We start from the raw sequence: 15,727 nt of genomic DNA on the forward strand, positions 1-15,727 counted from the left end.
AGAGAAGAAAGAAGGGAGGAAGGGAAAGAAAGAAGGACAGAAGGGAGGGAGGGAGGGAGGGAAGGAAGGAAGAAAGGGAGGGAGGAAGGAAGGAAGGAAGGAAGGAAGGGAGGTAGGGAGGGAAGGGGCCATTATTCCATGTAGCTGCTCAGGACAGCGAGCCCTAGACTCCAGTTTCTGGTCCCCCACTAACCCAGCCAAGTATGCACTCTCCACGCTCGTTCCTATCAGCCGATGACGGAGGGTCAGGAGTTCCAGAAGTTTGGAAAATGTGTCCAGGAGCAGTGTCTGGAAATCTTGGTCTTGTTCCTGTCCTCTGTCCATGGCAGCCCTGAGGGCAAGCAGGCCCACGTCCTCCAGGAGAAAGGGGTCACCCATTGCTTTAGCTGAAAAGAGCTGAGAGCAAACCCAGTAATCTGAGAACTCAAAAGAAGCAGCATCGTGTGTACTAAAAAAGAAAAAATACTCTTAGCTGGACGGACTGAAAGCATTAGCTCCTGGCCTCCTACTAGACGGCTGTAGAGAGTCACTGATGAATAGGGCTGCTCAGAGGGTTATGAGAGCTGATATACACAAAAGTATTTTTTTATTATGAGGGTAAATCTTGTTAGTATAAATGTTTTGAGTCTAAACACAAACACTGGGGAGAGGGGACTAGATAGAAATAAAAGTCACTGATTAAAAAAGTTATTTAAAAATTGGAGCTATGGTTCAGTGGTTAACGGCACTGGCTGCTCACCCAGAGGACCTGAGTTTGATTCCCAGCACCCACATGGCAGCTCAGAACTACTTGTAACTGCTGTAGTAGGGGACCCAGTGCCTTCCACGGGCATCAGGTACACCTACAGTACACACATATGCATGCAGGCAAGAGACCCATATGCATACATTAAAAACTTTAAAAATGTTTTGGCTTGGCAGCCAAAGAATAATTTTTATAACCCTCTCTGATTGCATTTTCAAAATGCCAAAGAATTTTCACACCTATGAATTCTTTCAATTTTCACTAGGCCCTTCAGGAAGCATAGAAGATCTTCCTCAGCAACAAGGGCTCTAAAATGCCTGGGAACTAAACCCAGGGTCTCCTGCTAGGTGAGCCTTCTACTATGGAGTTACTTTTTAACTTTAATTTCAAACAAGATCTCACTATGTTGCCCAAGCTGGCCTCGAACTTGTAATCCTCCTGCTTCCTCCACCTCCTGAGTATCTGAGATTGAGAGCCTGGCCTGCGACCTTTAAGTCTTACAAGGTCATTCAGTGGTACCAAGAATAACTTGGTAGGCCCCTACTTCTGAGTTCCTCAGCCGCACAGGACCCCACCTGCTTCTCAGAGCCTGCTCACTCCTGGGTGGCCCCGTGTGACCTGTGAAACATTCAAGTGACCTTTAATACCCTTCTGCCTTAGTGAACATCTAATGTGCCCTTCCCAGTAAAGACCTGGTTTGAGGACACTTTCTCTCCATTTTCTGGCTTGTTCCACAGGCTGTGCCGTCTTCCTTAACTATGTATCTATCAAAGTACATGTCTACTGGAGATGTGACTTTCAGGCTCCTGAGAGCCAAGAGAGCTATTAAATTCCTGCATGCCTTCAGCAGGCACTGGTACACCCACTTTCTAATATAAAAGTTAGTCTAAATACTTAGTATTTCTAGGTTTAATTGTGAACATAGTTCCAAAGCAATAATTAAAATTGTGACATTAACAGGAGACTAGACGAGTCACCCCAGACAGTCTCTGTAATCGATATTCATTTTGTAAAATTAATATTAAATATGGTACTACAAGACACTGTGAGAATAAAAAATGGAAGTAAGAAAAATGGCTTGGAACTTCGGGACCATTCCAATTTCTGTCTCACACATCATCCCATGAGCACTGATTCCAGTGAAGAGCAAAAGAGTTGGATGTTTAAAAATTAAATCAAACCCTTAAAATCAGGGTCGGTCAGAGGAGACAAATGAAACACCTGAAGGGAGGCGTCCTCTCTGCCTTTAGGAGGATGGACACAGTCCCAAAGGAAAAGATCAGCAGCTCCGACTACCCAAAATAAGAGGGTCTGCTTAAGAAAGACAAATGAAAAAATATCTGCAGAAAGCATGATAGACAAAAGGTTAAAGCTCCATTTAATTAAACCTCAGATTAGTGAATAGCAGGGAGGTTATCTTCTCAGATAGGTGAGCCAAAAAGGAACACATGCAAAGTTATAGCTAATGCCAAATGCCTTAAAGATCATCTCAGCTCAGGCTAGAGGGACAGCACGGCACAGACACTGAGCACCTGGCCAAATGTCTTAAAGATTATCTCAACTCAGGCTAGAGGGACAGCACGGCACAGACACTGAGCACCTGGCCAAATGTCTTAAAGATCATCTCAACACGGGCTAGAGGGACAGCACAGACACTGAGCACCTGGCCAGATTCTTAAAGATCATCTCAACACGGGCTAGAGGGACGGCACAGACACTGGGCACCTGGCCAAATGCCTTAAAGGTCATCTCAGCTCGGGCTAGAGGGACGGCACAGACACTGGGCACCTGCAGGGTTTGGTTCCCAGCACCCAGATCAGGCAGCTCACAACCTCTTATTGGTCCAGTTAAAGGAAAATGAGGCCCCCTTCTGGCCTCTGTAAGCAACTGCACCTGTATCTGCATGCATATGGTGCACACAAATCCACATGGGCATACACACACACACACACACACACACACACACATACATATCTCACATGTATATATACACACACTTATCTATATACATCTATATACACAGGTATATATATATATAAATATATATTATACACACACATATATATGGCTGTAATAAATAGCACGGAAGTGTACATTAATCCCATAATGCTGCCTTTCATGAACAACACACAATGAGTTAGTTCACTCATTTCAGATGCTAATAATGCACTATAGTGGAAGTACATCTCTAACACGTTAGTTGGTTTTTATAGACATGGGCATGATTCTTTTCAAAGAGATCTGCCAATCAGTATCTAAGAGTCAAGTTTCACTTCATCAGTTATGCCCTAGTAGAGCCTGGCATGGTGGCACACACCTTTAAGCCCAGCACTCGAAAGGCAGAGGCAGGAAGATCTCTGTGAGTTCAAGGCCAGCCTGGTCTACAGTGCAAGTATCAGGGCAACCAGAGCTACACAGTGAGACCTGTCTCAGAAGCGAAACGAGACAGAAAGACGTGTAGGACAGAAGACAGCAGGGCCTGGAGGGGTCATGGCTGTTTCCTATCATGGAAGACACCTTGAGTCAAGAAGCCCATCGTGAGTGGCTTTATTGATCCATTTATTACTTTTGCAGTTTGGAATTGAATCTAGGGCCTCATGCATGCTAGGTGAGCACTCTGCCACTAGGCGGTATATCCAGGTCTCTTTTCACCTTTTTAAAACTGGGTTTCCCTTACCTGTTTTGGGGGGAAGATCTTGCTATGTAGTTCAGGCTGACTTGACACTCACTGTGCAGTGCAGGCAGGCTTTGGACATCTGATCCTCCGCCCAGCCACCCCAGCGTCATGGACGACACTAAGAGTGCCCGCCTTTGAATAGCTTTACATTAAAATGTGTTCTTTTCTCTTCTGCTACAATTCTCTGTAATTTCTGTATTATTTTAATAAAATTTAAATTGATTGTCTCTTTAAAAATGATGTTAAGGGCGGAAAGATGGCTCAGGGGTTAAGAGCACTTCCTGTGCCTCCAGAGGATCGAGATTCCTTTCTCAGTACCCACACTGGGCATCTCACAACCACTTGTAACTGTCTAGGGTATCCAGCATTCTCTTCTGTCCTCCACAGACATCTAGAAACACACAGCTAGTATATACACACACAAACACACACCCGTACACAAATAAAATAATAAAATTTAAAAACAAATCCTTTCTTTTTTTTAAACATGATGTTCGTTTAGGCAAGAGAGTTAGGATACCAGGTTGTCCCAAGGGGCCAGTACTCTTCAAATCACCTCCGTTGTCACGAGTGGCTATAGGACGACATCAGTCGGGAAGCCCCAGCCCAGCATTCAAAGCCTTAACAGGAAATGCAAAGGATTGAAATACAAGTTCAGGCAAGCCATCAGGCACAGCCGGAACCACTGACCATTCTGGCTGTCCAGTGCATCTCCAGCTTCCCCCAATACACACACACACTATCACTGAAGCAGCAGTGGGAAGTGAGAAAATGTTTACATTCCTATGTAATACTCCATTTAATTTTGATTATAGCAACATCCTTATATGCTAGCTAGAAGCTTTGTCCAAAATAAAAATCACCTAGAAATATCGGCAAGCCTTGTAACTATGCTCTTTCTCTGGCCAAACAAAGGGGAAGAGTGCCAGGCAACCAAACAGAGAGCTAAACAGAAACATCTGGAAGGAAGTGGTCTCTTTGCCAAGGACCCAACTGTCCTGTCAAAAACACCCACATCTCTCTGGAGTTGTGCGCTGTACCACGCCTCGGGCTTGACTGGGGTGAGCCACAGGTCCAGGGCAAGCTGCAAGACTCGAATCTCCAGCTGGGCCAGCCCACTGGGTGACGCAGCCTTGTGGGCGTGGCGAGCCTCTCGGAACAGGTGCTCCAGAGCTTTGGGGATGAGCCCGACCAGGCCAAGGGAAGGGTGGAACTCCAACGGGTGGAACTCCAACTCTGAGGCAGGGCTTGAAGAGGAGAAGAAAGGATAATTGGATTCTTCACAACGAAGAATATAGATACGGTTTTATATTTTTAAAGACCAATATCACAGCTCCTACGCGTTCTGATCTTTCTACAGACAGGGAAGCACAGAGGGAATTAACCAGTACTGCAATATGTTCTTTGCTTTAACATAAGCCCCGTAAGAAAAAACTGATGTATCTCCAACTGTCCAGTAAGTAACGACTATAACAAAACCCTTGACACTTCAGTGACTGCCTGAGAAAAGAATTGCTTAAAAATAAAAATGATTATATAAGAGAACAATAATTTCCATAATTCTTAGCATCTACTTTCACCTGAATTTTTTTCCTTTTCTCTCCCCAAATGTTAATGAATAAAGACAATTTTAAAGTTCTCTGTACACTGAGGGCCTCCTAGAATAGATGAGGCAAAAAAAAAAAAAAATCAATAAAACACTTTCTGTGGATTTTCTTAAAATAAAAGATACAGAATAAGTCAAGGGCCTTCCTACCCTAAAACTGGAGACCACAAATGTTCTATTAGAGTCTAGGTAAATGGGTTTCAGCTTGGTCCTAGATCTTAAAGCTCAACACCTGAAAACAACCTTCAACCGAGCCAGTGGCACTGGGTTTGGAGACTACTCTGAAAGCTTCTAGGACCCATATTAGCCTTAGCCTGATCTGCCAAAAGCCATTTCCTGGATAGCAGATTCTTTCCATAGCAAGCTGTACACACAGCTGGTGCCGGTTCATTACAGTGAAGACGCCGGCGCAGTGCGAGGTCTAAGCGGAGGCGCGGTTTCACAAACCTGACTCTTTCTTAAATCTTCACTATTGTCTTTCACAGTCCTCTGCCTGTTCCAAAGATGTGAGCTATCATGGCCCTGAGCTTCCAAAGGTGCACATTAAAGACGTTGCCTGTGTTCACAGCTGTGTCCTCAAAAGCACGTGCTGGTTACTGAGAGAAGAGAGGCAATTGCTCCCTTCCACGTGGCGGCAATGGCGAGATTTGATCTTAGGCTATCCTGCTCAACTTGGGGTCTGCCATCTCAAGGACCCCTTCAACTCAAAGGCTAGAAAGGAACAGGGGAAGGAAGTAGTTTCATTGAGGGGGTGGCAAAATGTGCACCCGCCCTGAGTGGTCTCGGGAAATTGAATACTGCTCTTGGAAGGGTAATGCCCAGAGGTTCATCTGGCCAATTCTCAGAAACCTCTTTAGTGATACTGTGAGAAGAAAGAAATTCCTCTCAGAGCAACTTAAAAGCACGCGCTGGCTTCAGATAATGAGCTCCGCTCAAGGCCTCTCACATCTACTAGCCACTGAATGGTGCTTAAAAGCTTAGGACTTTGATCCGGTACTGCATCCTTAATTGCTGTAGAAGATTAAATGTAAAATGCTAAAGACAATGCCAACTTACCAGCTGTTGTTGATGGAAACGAATTGCTTGCAAATTACGTTCAAGGGCAGTCCGAATGTCTTGTGAGCCTCAGGATGATCCCCTTGCCAGAGCCTCTGGACATAATCCCGCTGCTGCTCCAGCTAAACAGAATAAATATTCCCAGACCCTAAGCTGTGAGCTGACAGGAGAAGGCTAAAGCCCCTGGTTTTCACCCTGGACGTGGTTTTGAAGATTTGTTTATAATGGGACCTTCTGGTCTCTCAGTCAAAAGGAAAGGAAAGGAAAACCAACCAGTTTGAAAAAACAGAAGAAACCTGGGCCTGGGGTACATGCCTTGATCCCAGCACCAAGGAGGCAGAGACAGGTGGATTTCTGTAAGTTCCAGGAGAGCCTGAGAGTTTCAGACCAGCAGCAGCTACACAATGAGTACAAGGCAACCAGGGCTACAGTCTCCTACTGTCAATAAAATAAAATAAAATAAAATTCAAAAGCCAAGTGTGGCGGTCCATATCTACAACCCTAGCACTGAGGCAGGCTGAGGCAGGATTGCCAGGAGCTCAAGGCAAGCCTAGGCCTGTCTCAAAAACAAAATCAAGGGACAGTGGTAGCGCACACCTTTAATCCCAGCACTTGGGAGGCAGAGGCAGGCAGATTTTGAGTTCCAGGCCAGCCTGGTTTACAGAGTGAATTCCAGGACAGTCAGGGCTATAGAGAAACCCTGTGTCGAAAAACCAAAAAACCAAAAAACAAAAAACAAACAAACAAAAAAACCAAAACCAAAACAAAACAAAAAACAAAACCAACAACAACAAAGCAAACAAACAAACAAAAAAAGAACATCCAAACAAAAATCTTTTCTATATGGGTGAAAAAAAAAATCAAAATTTTATATGATAGCGTCTTGGAAAGGTCCTTTTGTTGATGAAAACTCTATGATCTCATGAAAGATGAGGTTCTTGATTTCTTGTGAAACAACTGTAGTTGGTTAGAAACCTCTTTTTAAGATCTAAGGTATGCTTGGCATTCGGAAGTGCAAATGAGCTTACAGATAAACACTCTGCCCAGAAAACCCAGATTCTGGACCTGCAATGAAAGAATGTTACTTTTACTTCTGGCTTAGACCTTCCATCCTCTTTCCAGATGGAGCCGTTAAAGGCCTTACTCACGTGGTGGCTGAGGGTGCCCCTCACTAGCTGCAGATGAAGCCTCAGGCAGGTACATTCGTCTTGGTAGGCCTTAGTGAAATATGAGTGGCTGAGATCAAATTTAGGGCGCCGGTGCATAACGTCAGTCATTGCTTGTGCTAAAGCAGACCGTTCTTCAGGGTCCAACGTGTGCTGGTAGGCTTCAAAGTAACTATCAAGAAGCTGAAAATACGGTTTATGATCAGGATGCAGCAGAGACAGTGCTGGGAGCAGCAAATGAGACAGAGGCTTCATTGCATGGGCTTTAACAAGCCCCGGGGCCTTAGCAGAAGACAGATGCTGGAATGGCTGGGTTGCTACTGCTCTGGATGGGCAAATATAGTAAGAGCAGGCACAGGTGGCAGACCTGCAGGGTGAAGAGGCAAGAGCTGAAGTGCTCTCCTGCTGTGGAGCCAGGGCTGGACTTGAGTTTGACCTATCTACTTTTGTTCTTTCTTCTCCTGCTCTTTACAAACAAAAGAAATGTTACATAGCTGATAGTGTCACTCTACAATATAAACTCCAATAAGACCACACCCCAAATGTTTACCATTCCTAGAAGCCTACTCTCTTTCCTTCACCTGGTTACTTCTCCACAGTGTAACACTCAAGTTAGATCTTTTATCATTTTTTAATACTATTATCAGGTGAAACCACTATATATTTTCTTTTTCTGCTTTGAACTGATGACAGACCACAGTACAGGTACTACACAAAAGTCCAACTTGGTGAGTCAAGGAGGGGTTTTTGGGGTTCCTTATAGAGATACGGGGGAGGAGTTATTTACAGGAGCCGAGAGGTGGCATCTACACCACCTAAGCCCACCCAGGCATGAACGACAGCTCACAAAAGTGGTAAAAGCAGAGCACACTGCACAGGCTGCAGGCAGCTCAACAATCTGGAGAAGTGTCCCTTTCCCAGTGGCTAAAGCCTTGGGTTCAATCCCTGGGATCTGTTGACATGGCGGAAGAAGAAAACTGACTCTCACAAGTTGTCCTCTGACCTCCACATGTGTACCATGGCACACACAGGCAAAGGAAGTAGAATGTAATAAAAAAAAAAAAATGACGTGCAGCTGGCTACTGTGCCGCCTCTTTTGAGAGCGTCTGCCTAGTTCACCTGCCTACTCATAGGCCGGAAGATGAGTTTTCACGCCTTGGCTTCCTTGAGTCCCTTAGTCTCTGAAGACCTCCATGTGAACACACAGTCCAACCCTGAGGTCTTTCATCGGTAATTTCCCAGGCACAGGCACTGAATTGCAGAGCGCAGAGGAGAAAGAGTTCTCCTCTTTTACCTAAGAAGGTTAAACACTCAGACTGAACAGACCCTCAGAGTCAGATGTCACCTAAAAAGACGTGTTTCTATCTGCCTTCCCAACGTCAAGGCGAGGCTTGTGGACAGTGACCCTAGCATGCTTCAGTCAGTACCTGAGATGTTCTGCATGTAAAACATCCCCCACGTGTGTGGAGACATTTGGCCTCCAGCTGGTGGCACAGATTTGAGAGGTTGTGGAACCTTTGAAAGGTGGAAAAAGTGGATCTGGTGGTGTGGGCCTTGAAGTTTGTAGCCCAGCATGACTTCCCGCCCCACCTCTACTTCCCGTTGTACTGAGATGTGAGGAGGTAAGGATCTGCAGCTACATTCTCCCTCCTATCTCCAGGAAGCTGCTTGCCTCCATGCCTTCTGAATCAAGATGAATTGCATGTGCTCAAATGTGTGAGCCAGAAGGCATCCTTCCTCTCTGAAGTGGCTTCTTCTAGGCATCTCATCGCTGGGCATTAACATGGCGTCAGACTTGGTGGATGCCTTTTTGGAAAGGTACCAAGCTCAATTTTAGTATGAACAGGAAATCACCAAGAGGAGCCAGAAACCCAGGCTACCATGGAAGGCATGCCAGGGTTAGAAACACACACGTCACAGAACAGAGTCAGAAGTGAAGAAAGATGGGGGTCCCCTTTGACTCTAAGTACACCCACAGAAAATGAAGAGCAGGATGCTGTCAGTGACCGGACCTCCTTGCCCAAGAGCCACACTAGAATATTAACCAATTGTTAAAAGACAGAAAGGAAGACAAGATGGAGGAGGAGTGACTTGACAGGCTGAGAGTACCACTCCGCTGTCCCAGGGAGAGACCAGAGAAGAAACATTTACTTTTTAGTTCATTCTAACCCAACATGAACCCTTCTGGCTGGGTAATCCTGGGAGCTGGCTTATGGTATTTAAACTTCTTGACCTGTTTTTTGGACAAAGAGTCCAACTGTTGGTTATTTGACGAGGTAAGTTGGTTAATAAAAATAATCTTTAAAATCCAAGTTTTCCTTTCCCAGCCCTGGCTCCCAGAATGATGACTCTGAGACTAATTAGTTTTTATTAAATGCTTAGGCCATAAACTTTGGCTCATCCCTGACTACCTTGTCATTTATTAAACCCATTCAAACTAGTCTATGCCCACCGCTTGGTTAGTTTTCTCTTCTCAGTCCCGGCCTGCTTCTTCCTCAGTGTCTCTCTCAGCGTCTTCCTGAGTTCATCTATCTGCTGGTTTACATCTGTCTCTTCCGTCTGTCCTCTGTCTTGTCTCATCTCCTGAGTCTCTCCCCAAGTCTCTCTTTTATACTCTTACTATTACCCAGAATCCTCTCGCTTCCTGCTAGCGTCCCACCTCCTTTTTTTCTGCCTCAGCTTTATTGTCAGGTGATGTTTATAGAGGTTCTCTCTACAGAGTTAGCTGCAGAGAGAGTCCTTTCTGGCCATCCCCATGTGGTGAGGCCAGATTGCAATGGACCATGCTAACTGGATGCTCATTACTGATGAAGGATGCTGGAGTCCACATAGGATACATAGGAACATAGGATGGCCAGGCAGGCAAGGTGGTTCAGCAAGGAAGGTACCTGTCACCAAGCCGGAGGACCTGAGTGCAATCCCTGGATTGATTGCACTCTATCACACGATAGAAAGGAAGAACACACTCTGTTGTCCTCTGACTTGTCTAAGGTGAGCTGTGGCATGCCTCCCAAGCCTGCCTCAAAATAAGCAGGAATACAGGACATCCAACCAACTTTGAATTTCATCTAAACAACAAACACTCTTTTAAGGTAAGCATGTCCCAAATATTGGAGCATTTTATCTGTTGAGAAGGAAAATATAATTTAAGCTAATATGTTTTTGGTGTTTAGGCTCAGCTGAGAGAAGGTACCAGCTGGATCACTGCGTAATTTCATTACGAATTCCTTCCTAGCAAGGGTGGGACATGATCTTTCTGCCTCACCGGTTCTATTTGTTATCTGTTTGCTAAACTGCAGCCTGGTATTTGCCTGAGAAGTCTTCCTAACCTGTCAAATGTCACCTCTGTGTGTCAAGGGCCAGCTCTCAAAAAGTAATGTCCTCCACAACAGGCAGAGTGGCCAGGGAACATCTGAGAAACTACGAAAGCAGACAAATTGATAATATCAAGCCTTCCTGGGTTTATCTTATTTGTGAGATTATCTTATTGCATTTGTCTTATGTGTAAGATCTAAGATTTATGATAACTTTTAAAGATAGTCCTTTACATCACACCAAAGTGTCAAGCAGAAAACCAGTGGTAGACACAACTTGCCACGCAACCTCTTTTCCCTTGCCACAGGGATAATACACAGCACTCATTTTAATGCTGTCTACATGTATGTGAACTCAAACTGTGGTGGAACGTGTCTGCTTACGTGGGGAGAATCAGGAGATAGGACAGCATGAGCTGGGAGCTGCGGCGCCAACTCTCTGGCTTCTCTCACCCCTGAGCCATTAGGTTGACATCAGCTTTCATTTCATGAGTCTTCATACATACAGTGGTTATTTTAAAGAACTGAAAGAACCTAATACGTCCCAGAACGTCTTAAGTGGTGATACCAATATATTTAACAATTGAAACCAGCTGAGAAGACTTGGCATTAGAGTCAGTGTGGAGGGTGGGGATCAACTGTACCTCAGATGGAAATTTGGCTTGGCTGTTTAAGATGGGCTCCTTAGCTAGAGTTTCTGACTTGGAAGACCATATTTTACAATCTTGGCCCAGAAAGCTCAGTTTCTATAGGGAACTTATTCTCAGGGGAGGCTGGAGGGGGATATTTTCAACAATTGTTTTAAATTAGAATAGTTTTGTGTACACTGGAAGGAAGTAGTGGGCAGCTTTGACGGGTTAGCATAGAATGAACTACAGTCTCCTATGGTCTCCACTGAGTGCTTAGCCTTCTGCTTGTCTTCTGTCCCTTGACTCTTCTATTGCCATTAAATTCCTTTCCTGAGGGGAAGAGAACACTGGGATACACACAAACATACACATACACACACACAAACACAGACGCACATACATACACACACCTACATACACACACCTACACACACACATACATACACACATATACATACATGTATACATACACACACAAACACATACACACACACCAATACACAGATACAAACACACATACATACACACACAACTACACACACATAAACACACACAAACACACATACATACACACAAATACACACACACACAAACAGAAACACTTAAAAACTTGTGCCTGGCCGGGCGGTGGTGGCGCACGCCTTTAATCCCAGCACTTGGGAGGCAGAAGCAGGAGGATTTCTGAGTTCAAGGCCAACCTGGTCTACAGAGTGAGTTCCAGGACAGCCAGGGCTATATAGAGAAACCCTGTCTCGAAAAACCAAAAAAAAAAAAAAAACACCCCAAAAAAATACTTGTGCCTGGAGTAATGAATCTGCATTGTTTTCATTTAATACAGCCAGCTACCACACGGCAAGTCCCAATCTCCTATTTACTTAGTTGGTCAAAGTAAGGTTCTCACTGCCAGGTCAAGGTCATCTGTGAAAAACGAATACCTTCCAAAGCCGAGCCTTGCACATTTTCTGCTCAGACACTTGTCTCCAGAGGACAGTGACCCACATCTCCAAGAGTAACTAACCAGAGGGCACGAAATGTTAACCATCTATTCTGCCACCTTCACGTTCTGATTTTCAGACCACATCCCAACTGTGGAGTCTGGCTTCTACTCCCCAGGCACCTCCTGACAGAGGTCTACACAGCTGCGCCTGGGGCCCTGAACACCGACCCCACTCTGGTACCTTGAGGGAGCATAGTCCCTAATATTTTACTGTGCTCTGCATCACTAGGCATCCTCCAGCTTTTTCCTGTCGTCTCTCACTATTTCTTCCTTGCTTACCTTCAGTTTTGGCTACTTCTGCTCCACAGCCTACCCCATAAATGCAGGTATCACCAGGGGCCTTTCAGACTCTTCAGCTCTTCCCATCCATAGCTATGGTTCAACATCCATGGTCATATCTCAGCCCATCTCTACTTTGTTGCTTTAGATCTATAGCTCCCCACAACACACTCACATCTGATTCAGCACCTCCACTCCCATGACTTGTGCCTTTGAGTACTCTTGTTTAATGATGCTTCACTCTTTCTGTACTGTGCCTTAGCTAGTAGCTTCCTTCCTAAGCCCTTGGGAGCCCTTTCCAATCTCTTTTTACTCTCACTCCAGATCTATATCCAGTCCTTAACTCCTATCAGCCCTTCCCCTGCTCCCATGGTTACATCCTTGTTATCAGGCCCCTCCTAACTCACCAGATCACCACTGGAGATGACCTACTCTCTAGAGGTTTCTTATTCAACCCATCATCTATGGGGACATTAAGACAGCTACTGAAAACAAAGCTAGGCTCACCTTACAGCTCTTCTATACTTTGCCAAAGCTTCTCAGATGATGGGTCACAACAGTCATGTGACAGGATATAGGGATCTCACACACACACACACGCACACACACACACACACACACACACACACACACATATACAGCAATATTAAAAAGTTCCTGAATACACAACAGACATAAGTTAGCTCAGAATCAAATCCATAAGAGCAGTGCTCACCCACATTGCATCATGGGACTTCCATGCTGACCGAGTTCTGAACGCACAGCATGCATACTTCATACTTCATACTTCATACTGTTAATGTCAGCCTGCCATACAGTGCCAACAAACACTACCTGAAACACCCAGCTGAGACCTGAAACCATTGTCTGTTAAAAATGTCAGTGTTCTCCCATGCATGCAGGTATTCTGCTCTTATAAAAGTATAATGCTTTACTTGTGGAAAACAGATTATTTTTACTGTTTTCTTACTGTTTTCATTCCTCAGCATGTTAAATATCAAATTAACATATCTTTGAATTGGATTGTATCAAGAAAAACAAGGACAGTTATCTCATTAGTATGGGAATTTACTTTTGTTCTTAGTAAGAGGCTACACTATGCCAAAGAATTATTTTAAACTAATTTTTTATAATTCATTATCATTAATGTTTGATTTGTATATCTATTGTATATATGTATATGCCTGGAGTCCTACATGGTTGGAAGAGTCCTAGACAATTGAAATCCTGTCTCAAACAAACAAAACAAACAGCAATAAAAACAATGAAATAAAAAAAAAAAAACTATGTAAGATTTTCTTGGGCAAAATGGATTACAAGTGGAACTCCAAGAAACCTAAGTTATCCAGTGAACTTTAAAATTGATGATTCCCCAGCCCTTCCCAGTCTGTACCCCAAACAGGGTTAGTGTGTAAATCCCTCCCATTAGCTGCCTACCAAGGAAGGGTTCTGCCTTCCCATTCCCTGTGTGATCTTGTAAGTGACATTTCTTATGCTTAAGAACTCTTCTCTTCCACATGCCTTATTGAGAGCCTTTTAGCAGTGAGATTAAGTCTGTTCCTCTGGGAAGACTTAGGGACAGTTTTCTCTACTTTGACAGTCCCCAGACAAGACAAATATCTCTTTCCACTGAAGCCCCCAGCTCTTGAATATATCTGTTACAAGGATGCTTTTCGCTGAGCTTGTACAAACTTCTATAGACCACAAATTTTGCTCTTTTTATGATTTGTAGAAATGTATTTTTTAAATGATAAATCTCATATGTTTATATAACCCAGATGCCTTCTAAACAGTAAGGGGTTGTACACTTCTGTCATAGGAGCCTTAGGATGCTCAAGATGAAGGATCGAACTTTGTTTAAACCTTGTACAAGCAGGACTTTTTTTTTTCCCTTATAATTTATTTATTTATTTACTTATTTATTTATTTACTTATTTATTTATTTATTATATGTAAGTATACTGTAGCTGTCTTCAGACATACCAGAAGAGGGCGTCAGATCTCATTAGTGGTGGTTGTGAGCCACCATGTGGTTGCTGGGATTTGAACTCAGGACCTTAGGAAGAGCAGTCAGTGAGTGTTCTTATCCACTGAGCCATCTCACCAGCCCATATATATATATATGGCCTTGGTTGTCTTGGAACTTACTTTGTAGCCCAGGTTGGCCTCGAACTCAGAAATCCGCCTGCCTTTGCCTCCCAAGTGCTGGGATTAAAGGCATGCGCCACCACCACCCGATAAGCAGGTCTCTTAATACCTTCATTAGACTATAAATATAAACTATCTCTTGCATGTATCTGTAGAGCTCTGAAACAGCACCTAGCAAGGTAAATTTTTAACTCTGCTGTTTTGCTTATTTGTGTGAGATAGTCTGGTTGTACTCAGGTGTAGTCCAGCCTGACTTCACACTTGCGGCAATCCCTCTGCCTCCACTCCTGGGTGCCGTGATTACAGGTGTGCACCCCCACAGCCAGCAGTCAGATGTCTGAGAGATAATTTGCCTTCCAGAATCATACATACCTGGCGTTTGCCTTCCAGAACATTTGCTTCACAGGTCCACAGGTCATACAGCACAGCGAATCTGTCCACATCTGCATGGGCCCAGCCAAGGAGCTGGCTGCCCTCTGATCTGCGCTCTTCTCGGTGACCTGGGAAGAAGCCAGTGGGAATGGTTAAAGATATGCCTCTTCAAAGTGCTCAATCTCTGAAGAACTAAGAGCTGAAATTAAATGTTCTAGAATGTTCAGTGCCTGATTTAGATGCAGTTGTAGCAATGACTGCATATTCTAATATATTTTCTAACATGTGCAGTGTCATATTAAATTAACTCTGCTTAGAATCTGAAAACTAGTTGTCACAGATTCTTCCATAAGCATTTTGTAAAACAGTGAAGGTGAATTACCCATCACAGTACACACACATTTTAACATGACACAAACACCTTCTAAACACCGCTTCCTGGGCTTCGATGTCTACACAGCCTAAGCTCTCTCCAAATGCGACAGGAAATGCTTCTGTACCATCCTAAGCGGGGGGGTTCCTTGCCTTGCCCACTTTTAAAATTGGAAAGTTAGGTGGTGTTGCTGAAAAGAAGCAAAAATGGTAATTATGGGTTGCTTAATTAGCCCAGGTCCTGAGTCTCCCATCTGGGGCGTGTCTGGCATTCTCTTAGCCCGATCCCCTCCACATGCTCAATGATGTCTCTGCTTCTAAATGAAGTTTCCTCAAGGTCAGGTAGTTCAGGAAAAGCATCGTTTA

General features: G+C 44.2%; 1 protein-coding gene across 1 annotated transcript in view; it reads right to left on the reverse strand.

Annotated features, from left to right (window-relative positions):
• Window positions 1-15,727, reverse strand: part of LOC116075167 — a 156,191-nt gene that overhangs the window by 98,534 nt on the left and 41,930 nt on the right. The window contains exons 15-19 of the mRNA XM_031348191.1: window positions 14,990-15,117; window positions 7,233-7,433; window positions 6,085-6,206; window positions 4,438-4,669; window positions 194-396 (exon numbers count right to left, since the gene is read on the reverse strand). Of these exons, the coding sequence (XP_031204051.1) occupies window positions 194-396; window positions 4,438-4,669; window positions 6,085-6,206; window positions 7,233-7,433; window positions 14,990-15,117 (886 nt within the window). The remainder of the gene's footprint in view (window positions 1-193; window positions 397-4,437; window positions 4,670-6,084; window positions 6,207-7,232; window positions 7,434-14,989; window positions 15,118-15,727) is intronic.

Source organism: Mastomys coucha, unplaced genomic scaffold (genome assembly GCF_008632895.1).
Source record: "Mastomys coucha isolate ucsf_1 unplaced genomic scaffold, UCSF_Mcou_1 pScaffold3, whole genome shotgun sequence".
Classification (NCBI taxonomy): Eukaryota; Metazoa; Chordata; class Mammalia; order Rodentia; family Muridae; genus Mastomys; species Mastomys coucha.